The sequence below is a fragment of the Megalops cyprinoides genome, chromosome 20, assembly GCF_013368585.1.
Source record: "Megalops cyprinoides isolate fMegCyp1 chromosome 20, fMegCyp1.pri, whole genome shotgun sequence".
NCBI lineage: Eukaryota > Metazoa > Chordata > Actinopteri > Elopiformes > Megalopidae > Megalops > Megalops cyprinoides.
Window position 1 is genome coordinate 22,313,895 of NC_050602.1, and position 22,496 is coordinate 22,336,390.

Sequence of the window (22,496 nt, forward strand, 5' to 3'; positions counted from 1 at the left end):
ACTGCTTTTTTGTAACATTCACTACTCAGAAACACACAATGCTGTGAGGATGAGTACAAATTACCATAAGCCATTTCATTCAGCATATCTAAAACATGAGGATTCAGCACCAGAACCATGTGATTTTACATTAAAATCATTTAAAAACACAATTTTTTTTAACAGCATAAATCCTGAAACAGTAACTCAGTTTAAATACAGTAAGTGAATGTAAGGACTTTCTGCATTTCAGGAAGAAGTAGTTGTAGGAGGTTATGGCATTTAACAATATTACAAAAAAAGTGAATGTGCTTCAGTGAGTAATAAACATTAATGTAATTCAAGGACCTGATATAACCTGTTTGTGAGATGGAGTTGATTGAGTCCAGTCAACCACAGCTGTTAAAAAAATCCATTGGCAAATGTTCGCTGAGCTTTTGTTCAAGAAATCTGTGTATAAAACTAAATCCATGTTTTTCAATACTTTTATTACATCAAAAGAAATCCTTACCAAAATGAGTATTTATAAACTTGATTGAACAGTTGAAGAGTCCTGTATATTTGGAACATCAGAAACTGGTTGTCTTCATTCGAAGAAGAAAAGCAATGTGTGTAGATCATTTTTGTGTTGGATTATTTAATGTGTGTATATACATATGCGCGCACACACATCCAATGACAGAGAAGATTATAACCCTGTTTGAAGACTTTAGCAAAGTATCAGTCATTTCAAAGTGATGGGGGCTGTACTGAGAAAATGAAGTCACTAGTACTGTCACAGTCTACACTTGAACAAATGGACGAAGCATTGACACGATCTGAGGTATGGGGTTGTTTCTTTTGGTCATGGGTTCACACCATTGACAAAACTGCATTAATCAAAAGAAAACAATGACCTCAATACAAATTCTAATCCTTAAATATGGACTGTGTAAAATACCACTAAACCTTTTGTGAGAAAATCTCCCCAGAAATGTAGTGCTACACAGGAGCTATTCAGATACAAATACAGATTTTCAAGCTAATTGTTGCCTAATCGTTTTGTGTTGCACCTTGACTTAAATTTCATTAACCAAATCGCATCATTTTTAAAATTTTTAATGGATACCAATATAAAAAAAATGGAAGGAGAGCTCCGTATCCATTATAAGAAAATTATATATATTTATACTTATTTATATATGTACATGTGCACAATTGACCTAAAGTGAAAGAGTGAGTCTATAAACTGTCCTTGGCTCAGGAGGCCACCTGTGACACTAGTGGAGGGGTGTGGCGCTCGGGCGTCGGGGAGGGGTCTTTGGGCAGGGACGTCACCTCCACCATGCCCGCCCCCGTGCGCGGGACACTAGTGTTCATGATGTGCCTCTGTAAGTGCTTGATCCAGTCCTCCTGGACTGAGAGAGGACCCTGGAAGACGAGGTCGCAGAACCTGTGCGGGGGGGGGGGGGGGGGGGGGGGGGGGGGTCAGAAAGGACACAGGTCTCAGCCAAGGAGGAGGAGGAGATCAGCACAACACAACACGATATGTGGCTTGCGAGGTGGAGCGGAACGGTCAAAGCAAGCATCACATTACTTTTGTTTTGTGTGTGTAGGATCACACCAGCTACACACATTGAAGGACTACTGGAAACATCTTCTGCAGTCTGGAAAATGTCAGCAACACCAGTGATTTAATCTAGATGTTAATAAACCTTCCCTGTGCTGTATTGAATGTATAACATTTCACGGTCATATAAATGACTGGCTGCTGTTTACAGCGTAGTGTCAGGAACAGTAAATCTGGTGGTAAAGACAGGCACGCGGTACCTGCAGGTGAGCCGGTAGATCTCATCAGTTACGTGTGGCAACGAGAACATCTTCTTCTTCGGCCCAGGCCTTGATCTCTGCTTCTTCTGTTTACAGTCGTACGCTAAAACACACAAATGACAGCTGGAGCAGCGGCAGTGGCGGCAACAGTAATAATCACGAATGCACTTCATTCATCACATTATTGTCATTTAGTAGACACTCTTACCCACAGCAACTTACAATTTTATCCATTTATACAGCTGTGTTAAGCACCTTGCCCAAGGGTATGACAGCAATGCCCCAGTGGGGAATCGAACCAGCAACCTTTCAGTTACGAGCTCTGCTCCTTACCACGTAGCTGTCACCCGGGCAGGTGCATTCACACAGCAATGCAGCTACCTTCTTTAATGAAACCCAATGAAGCAGATTACTCTTTACATTAAAAACCCTCCTGTTGATGTACATAAAGCAGGCTGGGCAAGAGGAAGATAAATTAACAGCTAAAAGGAAGTGGAGTCATGCTGTCAAAGAACACGCGTATTCCCCTTCAGACTTTTCTCTGGAAACATCAGTCACAGGTGTTTTCCTCTGTGGGTCTCAGTGGCCCCATTACCACGACCTTAACATTTTTTTTAGGCCACTGGAACAACGAACCTCATAACAAGTGGAACATCTGGCTCTTGCCTCACGGATTAAGAACTGCTTATTCCTAGTATCATACAGTTCCGTGGTCTAAGGTGGAGGTTTAAACCTCTGCTAAGGCCGCTGAAATGGGTTTGTTGTGTTCTAGGGCTTTGGTTCTGTTAACAGCGTGTGTTGCCGGGGTTCTTACTTGTTCCCTCCAGCATGGCGGCCCTCTTGCGTCGTGCGTAGGCCCGCAGGTGATTGGACAGGCTGACAGCGCTGGGGAAAGTTGTGTTGCAGTGTACGCACACCTTTTTATTCAGCTCATGTTTCTCTAAAAAAAAAAAAAAAAACTATGATAAATAATGAGGGCAGTTTCAGACACAAATTCATTCCAAAGTAAAAAAAAAAAAAAAAAAAAAAATTGGGAAAAGGTATATCCAATATTTCAATGCTGCTGTTCCTCCAAACCCCTTTAATCTGTCCAAATGATCTTAGTGAGTTTGTCTGGGACTTCATCAGCAGTCTGGATGCTACTCACATTTAAACTGTACGTTCCTCCAGAGCATGCCAGATGTATGCTTGTGGTTTTTAATTACAGCGGAAGGCTTCTTGAGCTGGGGTCGGTGTGCTATAGATGCTATTAGAAGTTATCAAACATGACTCAGAGCAGATTAATAAGTTCTGAGTGCAATTCCCTACCCACCATCACCTCTTCTCCCATCTGTTTTCATACTTCTAAGCCAGTTTTACACTCCAAAAGTGTTGTTTTTCACTGTCTAAAGTGTCCATATGTCTGACAGCCTGCTTCTATGGATTCTTTTGGGTAAATGGATGTGAATGTATTATGTTTTATTCAATGATCTGTAATTATTCAATTTTTATTATTTGGAAGTTATTAATGTCTTCAACAATATGTCAAAAAATTGAACAATGGGTACACCTGTGTGCCATTCAGAAAATAAATGCCACTTATTGCAAGCTGAGGAATTGTCTTCTTATGGGACAAAATATGTCCTGAATGGCATCTGTGGATCAGTGCTGTAAAATTCAGGCAGCCTTTTAAACAAGCCTTTCAGATCAGGCTCATATTAACCACCTCTGATCTGAAAAGGCTCCGTACCTGGGGTCCAGCTGCCGGGCTCCGCCCTGAGCTGTTGCGTGGCAACGCCCCGCTCTTTGGGAGGGCCGGCGGCGAGATACTTCCTGGCCGTCTGCGACCGCTTCTTCATCTCCATCTCCTCGTCCAGCTTCTTCTTCTTCAGCAGCTCGATCAGGGTGCTGGAGTGGGGGCCTCTGACCCCCGGTTTGGCGTCCGCACGCTTCTTGTCCAGACCCTCGTCCTCTGGGGAGGACCCCCCCGCCGGCCCCCAGGCCTTGCCCTCCTGGCCGAGGTGCTGCACCTTCACCGGGACCCCCGCGGGGGAGAGGAAGAGGCCGTCGCTGCAGGCGAACTTCTGCGAGACGAAGGGCCGGGACAGGAACTGCTTCTTGTTGAGCACCTGCAGGATGTTGCGGTACTCCTCCTCGTCCTGCATCATCTCGTTGAGGATGCAGAGCGGCGACTTGCTCGTGCTGGAGATGGTCTTGCCGATGCGCTTCAGGTGGCCCCGCACGTGATTGGACAGCCCCGTCTTGGTGTCGAACCACCCCCCGCACAGGGGACAGGTGTGCTCCGTCTGAGACTCCGGTTTGTGCGCTGGAACGACAGGAAGTTTATACGACACAGCACTATGCCTCACAACCCTTCCGTCCCATCACACTGCATCTGAGCTATATATACTGAGAAGTAACAGCACTTTCATATATGCAATAAATCATGAATTGAACTAATGAAAAGGGCTTTCAGTTCTAATGTGCAATTCCCCTTTTCATTCTTTATCACATAATTAATAATGAAACAGTCAGTAACCGACATTCACGAATTGACGGGTAAATGGATCTACATTACAGGAGAAACCTTTTGGCCCAGAAGACAGTCTGAATAGAGCTAATCATAACTTTAATAACTAGAATTTCCTAGATGATAATGTATGGGAGGCACACTAAGTGACTTAAGTGGCTTTTAATGGTGGATGGAGGCTGAGTAGGGTGAGTGATCTGTGTGAGAGAACAGTTCCCCCGGTGGCTAGTTGGGTATCTGCGAGACAGCACTGGGGTGCTACTAGCAATGTAACAGAAGCAGTCCTCAGGTGTGATTCACAGCATGTGCACCTGTGTATTCCTCCACCCTTCTGAGTAAAAATGGAAACAGCAGCCATTAGATGGACAAAGGTGATCATACTGTCTAACAGCCTATGTGTCTGTGTGTGCATGCCTTTAAGTGTGTATGCACATGCACGCATGCATACAGTACCAGTCAAAAGTTTGGACGCACCTGATTAAGTAAATGAAAAACATGCATTCAAAAACATTTTGATCTTTCAAGCTTAAATGCTTGAAATTTGTTATTAGAAAAATATGAACTGTGAAGTTGAAACCTATGTATGAATTTTTCAAAAAGTTTGTTTTATTTTTTTTTTTAAATATTTTTGGATACTTTGAAGAATCTAAAATATAAAAAAATACTCGGTTGGCGTGGGGACGGGCACCTTTTTTCATGCGGCGTATGGCGGTCAGCTTTCGCCGAATGCGTGGCCTCCTGTCCTGTGAAGCCACCTGCTCCGGTGACACCACGTGGCGGGCGTTGTAGCTCAGCCCCACCCTGTGCAGGTGCCCGCGCACGTGATTGGATAAGCCCACCCCCGACTCAAACTGGGCAGGGCAGTAGGGGCAGGATTTGCGATCTGTCACAAAGGGCGGGGCGTCCAAGTCCGAGAAGGAGTCGCCCTTATTGGCGGCCACGGCGGACTCCTGCGCCTCTCCGCACACCTCCGTCTCGATGCACTCCTCCTTCACCACAAACTTCTGTATGCCCTCGCCGCCGTTCTCTGGGTCGCACTCCTTCTCGGAGAGGTCCCCGGCGGGGTCCCAGCCGTCTTTGGCTGGAAACCTCTGCCTGCGGATGAAGTAGTTCCGGGCGTAGGGGTTTTGTTCGTTTTCGCTGCTGTCCAGGAAGTTGGACGTGGCCTCGCTGGTGTAGTCGGTGAAGTCGTACGCATCCTCGAAGCCCGCCTCCTCTGTGTCCTCGGACGAATCCAGCTTCTTTGGAGTTTGCTCGCATTTTGGTAAAACCAGGTGAGCTGCTTTGTCCATAGTGTTGTGAAACGGGGTCGACATTTTCCTTTTTGAGGGGGACTTTCCTTTAACGGGCTGCGCCACCACCAAACGCTTGCTCTCTGTCTCTTCAGATTCCCCCTGGCCATTGTCAGAGTCACAGCCCGGGTAGTAGGTGCTGTTGGACTTTTCCGTTTTGGGCGTTGTCTGCTTGTAGCAGCTGGAGAGGGAGTTTGGCTTTTTCAAGTTTCCTGAAAATGTGCTTCCGTAACCTTGGTCATCTTCCTCATAGCCGTCTTCGTCGTAAGGAAGACCTGTCGTGATGTCGATCTTTTCAGCCCGCTGAGGAGATAACCTGCTCCGTTTTTCGCTCTTCCGTAATGTTGGCGACAGCTTGCTCGCCGAATTTCCCAAACCCAGCTTCGACAGCGAGGAGTTGAAACCTTTGCGGGCCTTCTGCGTGGTCTTCTTCTTCCTGATAAGGTCTGCGATGTCGTCGAACAGAAAGGGCAGCTCCCCCCTCTTCCTGAAGGGCTGCTTGTCGAGGCTGAACTTCGGCTTCACCTCCAGCCTGTGTGCATCCCCCTTCTGGGACTTGCCGGTGAGCTTGTGGCCGTCGTACACAGGCGCTGCATAGTCGTTGGCGCCCTCGTACGGCGGGCTGTCGCTGTCCTCGCAGTAGGGCTGCTGGTGGATCAGCTCCACGTGCTTCCGCAGGACGTTCCTGTTGGGCGTGCTGAAGGGGCATATCTTGCAGGGGAAGGACGGCGGGCCGGACGCGTTGCCCTTCTTGGCGGCCAGCGCGCCCCGCTCCTGCAGCCGCTCGGTCCTGCGCAGCGCCACGTACTGCGGCTTGCGCGTGACACGGTGGGCGCTGTACAGGTGGCCCTCCAGCTCGTGCTCCGTCACCGCCATGAAGCTGCACTCCTCGCAGCAGTAGTAGCGCTTGTCCTTCTCGTGCGTTTTGGCGTGCTGCACGAAGGTGTTGGGGCAGTTGGTGCCAAAGACGCACTGGGGGCACTGCAGCCGCGCGCCGCGGCCCTCGTCCTTCAGCTCGTTCAGGCCCTTGATCTCCTCCATCAGCTTCTCCCGCCGCTCCTGGTGGATGATCATGTGTTTCAGGAGGGAGTTGCGGTCGCGGAAGGAGCGCCCGCACTCTCTGCATATGAAGGGCCGGGGCACGTTCACGTGGCGGAACTGGTTGTGCCCGTCTAAATGGTACATCATGTGTCTGTGCAAGTGCTTCTTCTCCTTGAAGTTGACGTTACACTTTGTGCAAGGGAAGAACGAAGGCTCTTCTTCGGAGCCCAAGTCTGACGACGCATCGGCCTTCAGCTTTCCACCCGCGTCCAGCTCGCAGATGTTCCCGTCCTGATTTTTTTTTGCTGGTGCGCTGAGAATGAGCTGCTTGATGGCCTCCACGGTTTCGCTTGGGTACTTCTCGCACGGATCCACCGAGGGTTGCGATTTGGGCTTTTTCCTGAGGGAACGGACCTTATTACCGGAAACGGTGTCCGGTGCACTCTCCTCGAAGTCGGACTCGTCACCCGCCGGCGACCTTTTGGTGTAAACTTTCTCGGAAGGGTCCGTCATCACCACCATGTCCATTTTGCGCTTCCTCCGTCTGTCACTGGTGGACGGATGCACCGCCTCCAGCTTCTTCCCCAGGTCAGGGTCGTCGTGGTCGTTCCACAGGAACTGCATGAACTCCTTCTGGGGGTCCCAGTTGAGGTCGCTGGCGCTTTCGTAGTCGTCCGAGGAGCTGTCAGAGGACTCCGTGTCGAAGTCCCATATCCTCCGGCTGCCGATTCCCTTAGCGCCCCTGATCTGGCCGGCCGGTGTCTCCTCCTGATTCTCCTCTGACAGCCCGTCGAGGACCTCCGGCTCGCTGTCGTTGGCTTTGGACGGACTCGCGTTGGCACAGACCTGCATGGGGACGAACCTTGGCACTTTTTTCAGAGCGCCCGTCTTCAGCTCACTGGGTGACCGCGGCGCCTTTCTCGGTTGCTCCGATGAGGTGTCACCCCGGGAAACGCTGCTGCTGTTCGGGACGCCGTACTCGTCCATGACCGTGTGAGAACTGGGCCCGTTAGCGAGGGCTTCTGCTGGCGTGTCGTCCGTGGCGGCAGACAGGCCAGGCTGGGCTCCGTTGAGGGGCTTTTCGGAGCCGTCGGTGGGCAGCCGGGATGGCGGTCTTGAAGCGTTCTTCTTAAGGGACGACGTGCGACTCCTAAATGGTTCCTGAGTGATGTCTGCGCTGTCCAACACAGATTCCACATCTTTCTGCTCCTTGGCGTGCTGCTTCAGATCAGCCATTTCTGCAGTTTATTCTGGGGGAAGAAAGGAGAGCGAAAAAAGGTTAAGACTAAGGGGTGGTGGGGTGCTGAGTCACACACCACAGAATGCTTCTTTTGTGTTTAAAAGGGGTAAACAGCAAAGTCACAAAAAGAGGAATTTAGGCAACTCACTAATAAACAGCGTGGCATGCACTACAGTATAATGTACACAACTACTAGGTACTTACGTATTTAATCTAAATTTACATGTACTTGCTAGTACACTCTCTTATCCAGAGTGACTTACAAAGCAAGAGTACAAAGTCCATCTAATAAAGATTCAGGAGCAATGGAACATACTGAATGCAACCAACCACATCAGAACTCATGTCTGTCCCTCACATTGTTGCTAAGCACTACTGCTGCCATAAATACATACACAACAACTTTGTCAGTGCCATTTTTAAGTATAAAAATTCAAATGTTCAATATAGAAATACAACATACAAGTAATTTAAAGGCTACACAGGTAAGGGAAAGATAAGTTAAAACTGGGTAAGGAAGACAAGATGCCGTCTAAACATTACAAAATAACTACATGAAGTCCTTTGTGTGACTTACTGTATATTATTGTACAGGAGTTTGACCTTGTATGTTTGGTAAAACTGAAGACTACCTATGTACAATTCAGTACAAGTAGCACAGCCATACACAGATACATTGATAATAAAAAAAAACAATTAAATCTACAGGCAATTTTTTCCTACAAGGTGGCAGAGCATTATTCTCTGTTTAATTATGATTTTTTTGAAATTATCACCTCTGATATTCCACGAACCCAGCTGTTAGTACCAAAATGCACTTGTGAGCTCTAATTAGGTGAGTATACATAATCCACACCTCAATGTTACAACCCTCTCCTGTTTCTCCTTTAATCAGTCTGTCTCACTACTGAGATGGACCAATTACTATGGGAACAAAAGTACACCTACAGAGAGATCATATTTCCTTTTTATCACTGTCAAACGGTGCCACGGCAGATTGCATCATGGGCCTTGCATGTTGCTCAAACCCTAAGAAATAGACTGACACGACCAACCTTTAAAAAGCAGAAGAGACTTATGAGGTGAGTAAACCGACAAGGGCTGAGAGATGAACAGTCCGGCAAGGTCTGCGTTTTCATGTCCGTCCTGCTTGTTCTCGGGCTGCAGCCGAGTGAAGCCATATTCCCCCCGAGGATTTGTGATCCTCTCCTCGCTGGTCTCACCGGGAAGCCGTGCCACAAACGAAGTGGTAAATTCAGCGCTAATGAGTGGGCTTCACCGTTCCCACCTCTGACACGGAACCTTACGCACTCCACTCTCTCCCCATCTGCTGGGGTGTCGAGGGTGCTGGGGGGGGGAAACAAACGCTCCTCAAAGCAAACTACCTTTAGCTTCCCTCTGAACAGTGGGGCGGTGGGCCATGGGCATAGTGCCTGCTCAAGAACAACAGGCCTTGTTAACAGCCTTAGCATTCAGAAGAATACACAGCAAACGCCATGACCACATGAGCACAATAATGTTGTTTACCAGCATTTACAGGAGAGGAGATGTAAAAGAGCTCCATTGACACCATGATCTAAATTAAACTGAATGAGTGAAAGGGAGCCTTTTCCCTGTTCTCTTTCATCAAACTATCAGCACTTGCAGTAACACCTTTCCAGCACTTCATCTTGAGGTTATCACAGAAAAAAGAGACGTGATAATTGCACATTATTATAATTATTCTGCAATCCCAGATGACTGAGCTTCCTCAGATATTTAACGATCTATCGCGAGTATGAATCGCACATCATTAGAGCAGCCTTTGAAAAATGTACTTTCATGCTACTCTAATGCCCACCAAAACCAATATGAATTGAACAGCACACCAGTGTGGGTGTCCATGCATGCCCATGAAAACAGGTTAGCACAAAAGCTTCACGCAAAGAGAATATCTCCAGTGCCATTTACCATTCTATAACAAAATGTAGTTACCTTTTAGGATTTCAGTGAACCTCAATGCAACCACCTAAATCAAATTACATTTCATTATTGTCATTTAGCAGACACTCTTATTGAGAGGGACTTACATAGGTGCCAATTTTTACATGTTAACCATTTATATACCTGGATATTTACTGAGGCAGTTGTAGGTTAAGTACCTTGCCTAAGGGTACAACAGCAGTGCCCCAACAAGGAATCAAACCAGCAACTTTTCGGCTACAAGCCCTGCTCCTTACCTCTATGCCACACTGACAAACTGGGCGGACGGTGGCACAGTGGTGAAGGAGTAAGACTCGTAACTGAAAGGCTGCTGGTTCGATTCCCCATGGAGGCACTGCTGCTGTAACGCTGGGCGAGGTACTTAACCTACAACTGCCTCAGTAAATATCCAGCTGTATAAATGGGTAAACCTGTCAAAAGTCGCTCTGGATATGAGTGCCTGCTAAATGCCAATAATGTAACGTGATGTAACATCCACGACTGAGTATTTATTGATTGAGATGCAGTATACCCAATACAGATACTAGCCAGTGCGCCCGAGGGCGCTGAACGTGCCTCACTGCACAGGGGTGTGGGGGTAGGGGGTGAGGGGGCCGAGCGGACACAGTGCATCAGGAGGTGCAACGAAGGATCCACCCTCACCCTGCTGTCTCCATCCAGCCTGGTAGCTCTGCAGCCACAGAGGTGGAGATCAGAAGAGTCCGGTCAGTTCAGCCCCTCCCGTCCAATCGCACGGCAAAGCTGTCTCTACACATCAACTGTCCTCGCCCGTCCAAACCCCCCCTCCTCACCCATCCAACCCCAAACCCCCCCCATAGTGGTTAAGGAGCAGGACTCGTAACCGAAAGGTTGCCGGTTCAATCCCCGCTGGGACACTGCTGCTGGGCACCGTAACCTTGGGCAAGGTACTTAACCCACAGTTGCCTCAGTAAATATCCAGCTGTATAAATGGATAACATTGTAAAGAACTGTAACCTACGTAAGTCGCTTTGGATAAAAGCGTCTGCCAAATGAATAAATGTAAATGTAATTTTTGGTTGGCTGAGTCAGGCACATGACCAGAGATAATTCAGATTGACAAAACATACACATGTACAAATAAATAAGTAAAAAAAAGAAACACGCATTGGGTACAGTCAGCACGTTAAGAGGGGGCAGGGGGTAAGAGACAGTCGGGTTCAGGCAGAAGTCAAGTCTGAAGGAGCAGGTAGGAACATCAAATGGCCGGTTCACAGGAGAGCTGCACAGCTTTGTCTTGAGGGAGGATTTCTGCTGCGCAGGGTAGATTTTAACTGTTCAACCCATGGACCCGGCCTCATTTGCTGCCTGCTGGGTTAGCAGGGATTAGACAATGTAAACTTTGAATCTTAAAACAATACCTTTCAAAACACAAGGGATTTACGAGGGCTGGCTTGATGGGGATTTCCGAGGGCTTTGCTAATTTAACACTTCTATTTAAGCGGAAAAAAATGAGCAGCGTTGCTTTTCTGAGACGTGACCATTTTAATTAGGTTTCTGATTTAAGAGTGCGTTGGCTAAGGAAGGACGAAGTCCATTAGGAAGGACTTGGTAAACATAATACAGTATGTCGGGTTGTTAGAGCTGAAGATGGCTTTAAATCGACACAAACCTAAGCAATTTGTGTATTTTTAAATGCAGGCTGCAATCTCCATCGAGATATTAGTTTTTAATAAATGAAAAATGCAAAGCTTTACCGCTGTTTGCCATTAAGGCTAAATACTTTTCATACGCATTCTTTCACTCAACATTTGAAAGTGCCGCAACGACAAAGACCTTGAAAGGTAGTGACATTCTTGCAAAGGTAAACAACACACATATTCAGTACATTGTGTTTATTAGAAATATTACTTCTATGCCCTGTTTCATAAAATGCAACGTCTGCCAGACATGAAAATCGACCTTTCTTGGAAATGTGGGGGCAGGTATTGCAGAGTAGATGAGGACGGGAGCCCCTATTGGATAAGAACAAGCAAGGGCAGGGACTGCTATTGGCTAAGGAGAATGCAGGGTGGGCACTGCTACTGGATAAAGAGAACCCAGGACAGGCACTGCTATTGGATAAGCAGAACCCAGGATGGGCACTGCTATTGGATAAGGAGATGCAGGACAGGCACTGCTGTTGGATAAGGAGATGTCATGACGGGCACTGCTATTGGATAAGGAGATGCAGGACAGGCACTGCTATTGGATAAGGAGATGTGAAGACGGGCACTGCTATTGGATAAGGAGATGCAGGACAGGCACTGCTATTGGATAAGGAGATGTCATGACGGGCACTGCTATTGGATAAGGAGATGTCATGACGGGCACTGCTATTGGATAAAGAGATGCAGGACAGGCACTGCTATTGGATAAGTAGATGCAGGACAGGCACTGCTATTGGATAAGGAGAGGCGTTCAGGAAAATGTCCTTTTGGAAGAGCAGAAAACGTCTGAATGACTAAGCAGACTATAAAGAGCCAGCTAAGCAGGAGCAGCATGAACAGCCCCTGTGAGAAGCTGCCCTTCCGCTCAGATCAGTCAGCCTTCTGAGCGCGCTCTGTCAGAGAGGGTCCAATCCTGCTGACCGGACGCAGCGCTGGATCAGCGCTCAGGGCCGCTGCCAATCCTCCCGCTCCGGCCCCGGATCAAGAGCGAGCCAAGTCCAGGGCTTGCACCGGTGCCGCTCCGTAACCTCTCTCGGATCACACAACGCTGCTCTCAGACCAGCCAGAGAGGCAAATCAACCAAAGCCAAGCTGCAGACGAGGGGTCATATTTCCTAAATAAACCAAAATGAGGTGGAACTGTCACATGCACGCTTTGTGAGTTCGCTATGCAATCATCTCTGTTCTTTGATTTGTTTCAGTGGTTTCATTACGTTACATTACATGCATTTAGCAGACGCTCTTATCCAATGTGACCTCCAGCACAAGTGTATCCATTCAATTTTAGTGTATCCATTCAAGTTTAACAAGCAACAGTGTCAGACCAGGCTAACAACACTGCCAGACCAGTGAGCGTGAGCCTAACACCATTCAATCCCTACCACAAGTTATCTTGCGCAATCTGAGTTGTGATTATCTGACTTGTGCAATCCATTTCATAGTTTTGAACACATTCCTGCTGTTACCGAAATCCAAGTGGGTAATCAACTGGATACATTTTGGGTGAAGACAGACACAAACATAGAAAATATTTTTTTCCCATTAATCCAAGGATTCACAACTGAATGCAAATAACTTTACGTTTTGATCACTGCACAAATCTGGCCTCATCTGGTATACACAGTTACAAATGAGAGGCTTTTATAACTACTACTAAGCGCTGTAACTTTATGGATGCACAACAGCACTATGAAAATAATATGCTGGGGATTAGCATAATCCTTCCAGTTGTGATATTGCATTTACGGACATCCTTAAAACAAAGGCATCTGGAAACAAAATATCTAAAGCTGTAAATAACCTGAGGTTTATTTTATGATAGCTGTGGTTCGGCATAAAAAATAAATAAAATAGATTAATTTTAATGATATTGTTGAATACATTTGGCCATAACTGGTTTTAAACACAATATTATTAATCTACACATGCTATATTTCTGATATACGCCTACAATAATGTACAATGTGTGTTGACAGCATGAGAGATTGGATACTATATAGGGCACCCTGACCTTTCTTCAGGACAAGCTGCCATACCAACCAGGACCAGCAGATGGGGCAGCCTTGTGGAACAAATACCAGTATTGTTCTGAAAACGTACTTTCTCCATAGTTGGTTGCAAGAACTGAAGGTATAAATATGTACTTTTATGTACTTTTCCAACACAAAATCTTAAGGCTCCATCTTGGCTCCCTAATGTAGTTGTTACAGCATGTAAAACCTGCCATTTGTATATATTACTATTGGGAAGTATTGCACTTTGTCACTAGTATAAGTGTTTTATTATTGTAGCCCTTAAACTGTATGGTAATCATATACGTTTGTGTGACATAATGACATGCTTTCAAATGTGGTCTAACATCTTAGAAAACATACTTTAAAAAAATCCTGAACATCCAAAACTTTGTCAATGTTTTTCAACAAAGAGGCTTGAACAGACATATCCAGTTCTCCAAACGCCACCATATTCCACAATGCTGTGAAATAAGCTCTCTTCCTTCAATAGATAAACAGTGCTTTCATTTTAGACCTCCCCTCTGTGGAAAACAATCATATTAGATAACTGACCACATTATGCCCCCAAGTGGTGACAAAGGTCAATAACATGATAAGGCCTGGGGATTCTTAGATCCCTGAGATCCAGACAAGTCATCAAATTCTGTAATATGACATAGAAAATACTATTTTAAAAAATGAAAATAGCACTAAATTAAAATGATCAGGATAATATCACCAGTGGTTTGCTAAAAGGCGTAGGGGAATTCATTTAGTGCTTCCATGGAAAACAGAATCTGCATGAAAAACTGGAATTTCCAACCAGTACTTTTCTTAAAAGAAATTTAAATAATATGAGGAAAAGAGAAGTCATAGACTGAACAACAGAAACTTTCATTACTGCTGGAAGTACTGTTTTCACAAGGTACTGTTACACTTCTGCAAACTCTATTAAAGCTTGGATGACAAGTGGATAGCAATTAGTGCAAAATTACTCTGGAGGGGAATAAAAAAAAACGAGAGAAAAATCATTTATCATCAGATACTGTAAATGTGTTCAGTTACCACTTCAAAAGCAGACAAAACTCCTTGGGCATCAAGCAGTATACATACGTAATTAGTGGTTTGAAAAGACAGACTGTTTTTTCCCCCCAGACTTTTATTCCTAGGATTTTTTAGAGGTATGGGTGTAGGGATGAAGAGCTGCCAGTGGTCCACTCCCAACATTACAGGGACGCACTGACACACATAACTGACAGCCGTTTTCAATCTGTCAGGACTGCTGATCTCTGAACACTACACAGACCCGAACAGCTTAAAGGGCAAAGACTATAGGTTGACAAAACAAAAAGGCACACACTTTGCAACAACTGTACCTCACTATGAATGTGCGTGTAAGAGATTTCAAAGCTACCCATCTCCAAACTCAAACAATCTGTCCCAGTGTAATTAGAAAGCATAGACCAATGATCTCTATGACAGAGCAGACAATGAATTATATATCTCCTGTAGTGACATGGTTACATCAAATCAGGGAAAAAATGAAAGGCCACAAGTTAAACATAAACACCTAAAGCGAGTTTGAAACCAACGCAGGTACTGCTTACCAGACGGTTCCAAAGCATTGGTTCCTCCCTGCACTCTTCTGGAAAACCACCTACGAAAGAAAAAAAACTTTGAGGCACTTAAAGAGTATGACTATGGCTATGGTGGAAATCAATCACACAAGGCACTGCTTTTGAAAGTATCATTTGGCACAAGGTGAACCTTTATAGTAACTGTAGTTACTGCGCAGTCCTACAAAAAGGCAGCTAACCAAGCTCGCTGGTGGGTAGTTACAGTCAAACGTACCATACGCTATCCCAACATCACTGCTAAGAAAACATGGCTCTAATGGTTTACTCAGCTTTTTTAAATTCCTTGTACTGAGCCATAAACTTCAGGGAAGGCTTTTCAAAGGTTTTTAAAGGGGACCCAGGAGGTAAATGGAGAAGACTGATGTGTTACTGCAGGTCACGAATTTCTGTATTTAGCAAAGTGTGAAACACTCTCCTTTGCATAGTTAGCTGAACAGTTAATCAAAGCCACCACCTCTGAATACGCGAACAAGGGCATCACCACAAACTCAGCCGACCCTGGGAGCTTCCAGAGAGGAACGGAACGTCTCAAACACTTGTAAATACACATGTAAAGCATAAGCAAAGAAAAATCTGGAAAGAGAACTCATCGCTACCTTTATCTCTTTTGTGTTTCTACTTTTTTGCAACTGACATGATCAGTCATTTTTAACGCCTGAGCTAACTTCCTGGATGAAAGACAGGACTGTTCAGCCTCTTGCGACAGGCATGTGACTCGAAAAATAAAGAAGTCCTGCAGAGCATCTGATACGCGAGTTTCCTTTTGTTCTGTTGGACAAGTATGCCATTCAGGCTTATCACAAATTCACACTCTGCAGGCTTTGCTGTACTGTACACTTCAGAAAGCTATAACGTAAAATAAAAAGAAATGAAAAAACTGGTGGGCAACTGCTATTCGACTCTGGGCAACAGTAAAGACAACTAAGGAAAAACATTAGAACAGACACCTTTAGTAATCCTAGAACACAAAGAATAATATTAGCTCTAACACCAGCCACAAGTTTGCTACAATTATCACCGAGGATCAGCGTGTGCACACTGAGATTGTACATTGCCTCAACAACTTATACCTTATAGCGAATCAGGTGCTTACAAGCAATCGTAATTGCTCTTACGTGCGCTGATGAACTGCGATTCATTTTTTGGCCTGCCAGTAAATTCTGCTAGGATCACACTACGTTTGGGTTTCAAGAGCCAAGCTGACAGGAAGGACTGCCAACAGCTAATGAAAAATGCCCCACCAACAATATACTATTCCATCAGCCATTTCTGGCAAGCTGCTCAATGACAGAGAAACGGACAGAGAGCTGTAGAAGACGAAAGACACAATGGCAATGGGATGAGAGTAACAAGACAAAAACCACACACAGGACAGAATCTGAAGATGAAGTGTGAACACAAGTGTTTATTTGATCCATCTGCAGAGAACCAAATACCACACGCACACTCAAAGGAAAGAAACTGCCACACTGCTTGACAGAAACAGTACTGTACATGGTTGTATATCCCATAGTAATACTCTGTACTGTATAACCTCAGGGAAAGCTAAAAAGATCTAAATGTGTACTATTCCCAGTAATAATCACAGCGAGCAGCTTCATGTTAAATATGCCATAAAAAACTGACCAATTTTGATTAAAAATTAGTTGTCAAGCTCCAGAGTAAATCAGTCAACAAGGCACCCATTTTGTGTAAAGGCTGAGCCCTACAGCCCAGGTTTGACCCTAGCTCTGCCATCAGGCAATGATGAACAGGAGCTCACAGTGGCGGTACAGGTGAGCATGTTGGCTGGCTTCATCATCTCGCTGCTCAGACACCCTGCGAGTTTTCAGGTGCCTGCGAGTAGCTCAGATGACCTCAGTGTAATCCCTCCTATCCTCCAATTGGCACCCGCTTCACTGTGGTGTACTGTGGCATTTCTGGTGTGGAAAAGTTCGCTACTAGCTGCAGATCAGTGTCAGATGAGTGTCAGATCAGATCAGATTATCGCATTCATCGCACTTTGTACTCCTGCATGACTGCTGAGGTTGGCAGGGTGAGATGACCCTAATGTGCAAGCATAAATTCAGACCCGCATACAGCCATGCACCACTTAACGTCTATGATACGTTCTGTGAAATAGGACGTTATGCGAACACCATACTATATACAGTATATGGTATACTATGTACTGTACTATTATACACCTTGCAACACAATCGCTTTATTTGGGAATGAAGAAAAGGTACATGACCTACTATCCCATGTTTTAAGCTACTTTTATAGCTTGCAATCCAAAATTGTAAGGAGAATTGTTCCAAAATGGCTCTGCTTCTGTTCTTTTTAGCAGCAGAATTATAAACATATAGCCTAAAGGGCATCCAGTTGCAATCATCAGTGTTGATATCTCAAATATGTTTGTAAGTTTGCCATGGCTCAAGAGTCAATTGCAGTATGGCAGTATGTCTCCTGCATCAACATTGTCACAGTGTGTCTATAGTTTTCACATCAATAGCAACCACTTTAAAAATCATCTGACACTAGGACACTGTTGCTGTGATTTCAGTCCCCTGGCAATTGAACTATGGAGTGTTAACTGCACTTCACAGGTGACAATGCCTACTTTTCCACAGAAAAAAAAAAAAACAGTTTATGTTACATCTGTATTGTGAAATAGATCCCAACTTGCCTGTGACCTAATTAATATGCGAATTTCCCACAGCTAAGCAATATTTATAGGGCTCAGGCAATGGACAGTCCTCCTATCTCTAATGGTGATGCTTTCTCTAAGCAGAGCTGGGAAACTTCCAACAGAACATTCACCATGTTACACCTTCATGAACTTACAATGGCTTTGAAACAAATGTTAACAGTTAACTGTTTAATGTGGGGCTGTAAAGCAATTCCAACTGAAAAACCAACAGCACAGCTAAGTGTTAGTTATTGAAAGGACAGCACATTTAAGAAATCCAGTTTCTCCAATAACATGACAGCAGTACAATTAATTTGCCAGCTCAATTGCAACTCCAAATCCAAGACTGAGAAGCTGGCTAAAGCTATAGTATGGCTAAGTAATAAGAGCTAAAGCCAGGGGTTGTTACCCAAGCTTGCAAGTTCCCTGATCATATCAAAGAAGAGGATTTTCAGAAAAGCATATATACGTCATCATTTCTCTTGTTAACTGTACAGTCCCCACCGTTTTCAGGTTAAACATTTAATTTTTTACTGAAACTTCTTTTGCCGATTGCTGATTTAAACAAAACGAAATCCCCCCCAGTTAAATGAAACTCATACTTGATAAAAGGCCTTTCACATGAATGGTCAGCTTGATCTGTTGAAAAAAGGGACCACTAAATCCCCAAAATGGAGGAATAGCAGCCAGGTCAAGCTTTGTGCATGCTCTTTATTATATGTGCAGTCCAGCGTGACACTGCTAGCACACAATACAACCCTGAACAGCCAGTGCTGAATTTTGTGAACTATAAGCTAGTTCATAAGTGTGCCACTACAAATACAGTATGTTCCTTTTTATTATTTGTTGAGAAGCTTAAAAATATTCAACATTATCTTAAAAAGAACCTTACCGATACTGGATAAACTGGAACTGTGCGAGTGTATGCAGCAGTTACATCTTGTGTGTAACGGAATCCACCTCACCAGGAGAGGGCTAGAATTTAAAATACCTCCCATTTGACAATATTCCAAGTATCTGCATTTGGAGCACAAATGGAGGCCCACTGCAACTGTAATAGTATATGTGAAAGTGGATGTTAAAGTGGCCTAAAAGATTAATGCAACGAACAGAGCCATCCAATCATGAAACTGGGAAGAAATTCTGTTATGAATGTGCACAGAAGTACGTTAATATTCCTCTGTGTTTCTGGCTTTGGCGTTCTCTCCTTTCAACAATACAACTGGCCGTCCTTCAGTAAGCTCACTGCTTCAATGAAAGAGTAAAACTATATCACACAAGAATGATGTCATTCTGAATAGTGCAAGTGTATGCTGGGAAATGCAGTTCAATACAAAAACTATGTCATGTACCTCTAGGCCTGCTGCAGCTCAATACCTAAACTATCTGCCTCTAGGCCTGTAAACACATAGCTTTTAACCTGTGAAAACCCAAGTAAATTTCACACACCTCACTGTGCACCAAGTGATACAACAGAAGGCAACAGCCTAAAAATCAAACACTAAAAAGGGACAGATGTGAAAGGACTCTATCCAGTTGTTAAAAAACACCTAAATTTTATCACCTGGGACCTATTCAATGGGAATCAATGTGATTCCCACTAAATCTCTAACATGCAGTTGGGAGTGCATTCAGAGACATTTTCATTCACTGAACTGAAGATACACTAAGAAAATCCAGTAAGTACTTAAACTACACGTACATGATCAACAAAAAGCACAGGCTGACAAAATGGAGCCATGGTACCTGACCTTTTGGGTTGTAAGTAGAGCTGACAGACCTAAAAATTGTCATTTCTCTCCCTCTGTTGCTCAACATTTTTCCATCAAACTAATGTCAGCAAAGTAGTTGCTGCTGATTTGTGGTTGTTCAGTTCTTGTTTTTTTTCTTTACTTAAAAATATTTAAAAAGAGACTACCATTACACACAAACTGTCTGTTTATAGGATCATACTGAATATTCAAATATATATCTTTAAAACTACTAAAACATGCATAGAAATGTGCAAGTTGGCACTATTTTACAAAGAGGTAGTATTAGCAAGTTCATGCTTGTTAAACAAAATGTCAAATCCAAACACTGATGCACAACTCCCCTACTTATTAGGTTTCTGAAAATTTTGAGCAGTTTGAGCATGACACAACTACATGTACAAGCAAGGAATTTTATATTAAGGTCAGTGATTACTGTACCTTAAAAATATGTGAAACAGACAATTACCAAAAAAAAGATGCGTGTTAAATGTCAGGCATACAGATCTACATTCTGTATCAGAATATCAAACACATGAATTTATGAAACACATACACTCGTGCCCCAACTCACTGCATGTGACCTAAGAACACAGTGCTGGTCATGTCAACATTTTAAAGGTGTTTCTGCCAAAAGTTAGCAGTATTACCTAAATGTGGACAGGGTTAAATGTTTCAGTTTCCTTTTAGTCGTACTGGAAATGGGCAGACTGCTCTGCTCAGCTAAATTTCATAATTCATACAGCTGAATCTGGCGCTGCCCAAGGGTTAAGCATGAAACACCTGTCAGATGCCACAGTGCTGCATGACACTGTCTGCACGGGTGCAAGGAAGGCACCAACCTGTCCTTTGATGGGCTGAAGAATGCCAATGCAGCTGGCTCTTCACGAGCTTGAACTGTCAAATCTCAAACCACAGGGTGCAGCAGCAGCGACGATATAAAGTGCAGGGAGAGGAAAGCGCATGCTGATATGGAGAAAGGTTTTACCTTTATATCATGACTGACAGCGCTTTGGATCCGTTCTGACAACAGCCTCGTGAAACAAGGGGATACACGTCAAGTTCTTTTGAGTGCAATGGTGGGAGTTTTTTTTTAAGCCTTCAAACTTTTGCTGAGTTGAAGCAATGCACATATGCAAAATCGTAACCACAATGCAACGCACCATTAATTTTCATATTCTAAGAGCATGCAAGGGGCAGAGTTGGAATCATGGCCATCAACACAGCCGCATCAGATATGCCTGGCTCCTTCGTTATCTCACATGCCGTTGTTGTATGCTGAGTGTCCATTAGCTAATGTGCCATACCAAAAAGCAAGGACCCAACCAACAGTACGCGGCATGCTGACAACAAGGAACGAGTCTGCGTAATAGATTGAAATGGCTGGACTGTTGTAGCAGAATTAAAAACCTACCTTTCCAATGCAGGAAATGTAAACAATTAGCACGTTAATCGTTACAGTTGATTATTGTTCGCTATCGTCCTCCATCCATTTCACCGCCGCCATTTTGCCTGGTATTCTGCAGGTTAAACTACTAGTCTGTGAGGGTTGTTCGGTGAACAGTATCGACAAACCTCGATACTATAACAAAGTACTAACGTATTATTTCACACCCTTTAAAACTAGACACGTGTTTTTATCTAAACTGGTGAGACATTTAGTTTCTTTGCATGTGGTTCACCGTGTTCAGCTCGCCTTCAAATTCAACAGCCCCCTCTGCGATAAGTGGATTATTCCAGACAGACGGCAGAAAAATTCTTGGTTGAAAAAGTGGCTGCTTGGAAGGTTGGAAAAATGGTGGGAGTGGGGACAGACACATCGCCTTTTAAAATGTAGCTGACATAGTCATTGTGTCTGTCGAAACAGAATAAAGCATGTAAAATATGTCCCCCCCTTTCATGACAAGCTTTTCTGTTTTTCATTTTGTGTCAGGGGTGGGAGCGACAGATTCAAATGAAAGACAATACCAAAGAGCACACCTTCAAGTAAAAAAAAAAAAAAAAAAAAGACAAGCTAGCTGGTCTCAGCAGTGTTTTAGCAGATCAACAATTAAATCACATCTCTGAATCGTAGCAAGTTATTATCCGTCTGGTATTTATTGTTTAAAAACATAAATTAACCTTTAGAGTGTTGTCACACTGTGTCAACGGTATAAAGTAATGAGCACTAGCAAGTTAAATATTTAGGATATTGTACATATAAAAACACCCAGATGTTTTGTTTGCACATTTTAATCATAAGTATGTGTCATACGATAAATCATCTCATCATAATTGGAACAATGAGAGGGTTATTGTCACATGTTATTGCAACAAGCAGTACCATGGTAACACTAACATTCAGCTGTGCAGCATGTATGAAATTCGTTGCTGCCATCATGGAGTTTTATTCCCCACCTTGACAAACGAATTTCCCTTGTGCCACAGCACTTAGGCCGCAGGGCAAAATGAGGTCCCCCCAGAAGAAAACGTTTGAAAAATACCTACTGTTTTTCAACTAACTCCACAACAGCATACATATGTAGGCCTACGGTATTTACAGTGTGTACACGTTTCAAACAACACAACATTTTAATATATATGTTTCCATTGTTTCATGAGCAGATCACTGAAGGTATTAAAAACAACCCCGTACCTTACTTTGGCCACGTGAGAAGGAAAACTCATTCTCCAATTCATCGTTGCAATGTTGTGTAGCCTACCTTTGTTTTCCAAAGGTATCAAATATACCAAATAATATTAGTTGTGACCATTGTTTAAGTATGATATATTTACATATTATAGATTAACAACGATAAATACGATAACGTAACACTATGTATGATTATTTGTGTAAAACACGTTTAAATGCGCTATGAGACCAACTCAGATAATCCAATAACCGCTAGCACCCGCTGCAATGTGTTGCAGTTTAGAATAGTTAT

The 22,496-nt window shown here is 44.1% G+C and overlaps 1 protein-coding gene across 1 annotated transcript; it reads right to left on the reverse strand.

Annotated features, from left to right (window-relative positions):
* Nucleotides 1-1,189: 1,189 nt before the first annotated feature.
* Nucleotides 1,190-21,090, reverse strand: LOC118795284 (zinc finger protein 644-like). Its single transcript, XM_036553662.1, has 7 exons — nucleotides 20,987-21,090; nucleotides 15,121-15,170; nucleotides 4,986-7,880; nucleotides 3,518-4,093; nucleotides 2,603-2,728; nucleotides 1,789-1,891; nucleotides 1,190-1,411 (listed from the first exon to the last, which is right to left on the reverse strand). The coding sequence occupies exons 3-7, from the start codon at nucleotides 7,864-7,866 to the stop codon at nucleotides 1,219-1,221; spliced, it is 3,879 nt and encodes a 1,292-aa protein (XP_036409555.1). The 5' UTR covers nucleotides 7,867-7,880; nucleotides 15,121-15,170; nucleotides 20,987-21,090; the 3' UTR covers nucleotides 1,190-1,218.
* Between the last annotated feature and the right edge of the window lie 1,406 nt (nucleotides 21,091-22,496).

Coding starts and splice junctions, on each gene's coding strand:
- LOC118795284 (XM_036553662.1), bottom strand. CDS start 7,866: ATGGCTGATCTGAAGCAGCACGCCAAGGAGCAGAAAGATGTGGAATCT. Junction 1,892..2,602: donor CGCCATGCTGGAGGGAACAA/GTAAGAACCCCG, acceptor TGTGTGTTTTAG/CGTACGACTGTAAACAGAAG. Junction 1,412..1,788: donor ATCTACCGGCTCACCTGCAG/GTACCGCGTGCC, acceptor CCCCCCGCACAG/GTTCTGCGACCTCGTCTTCC.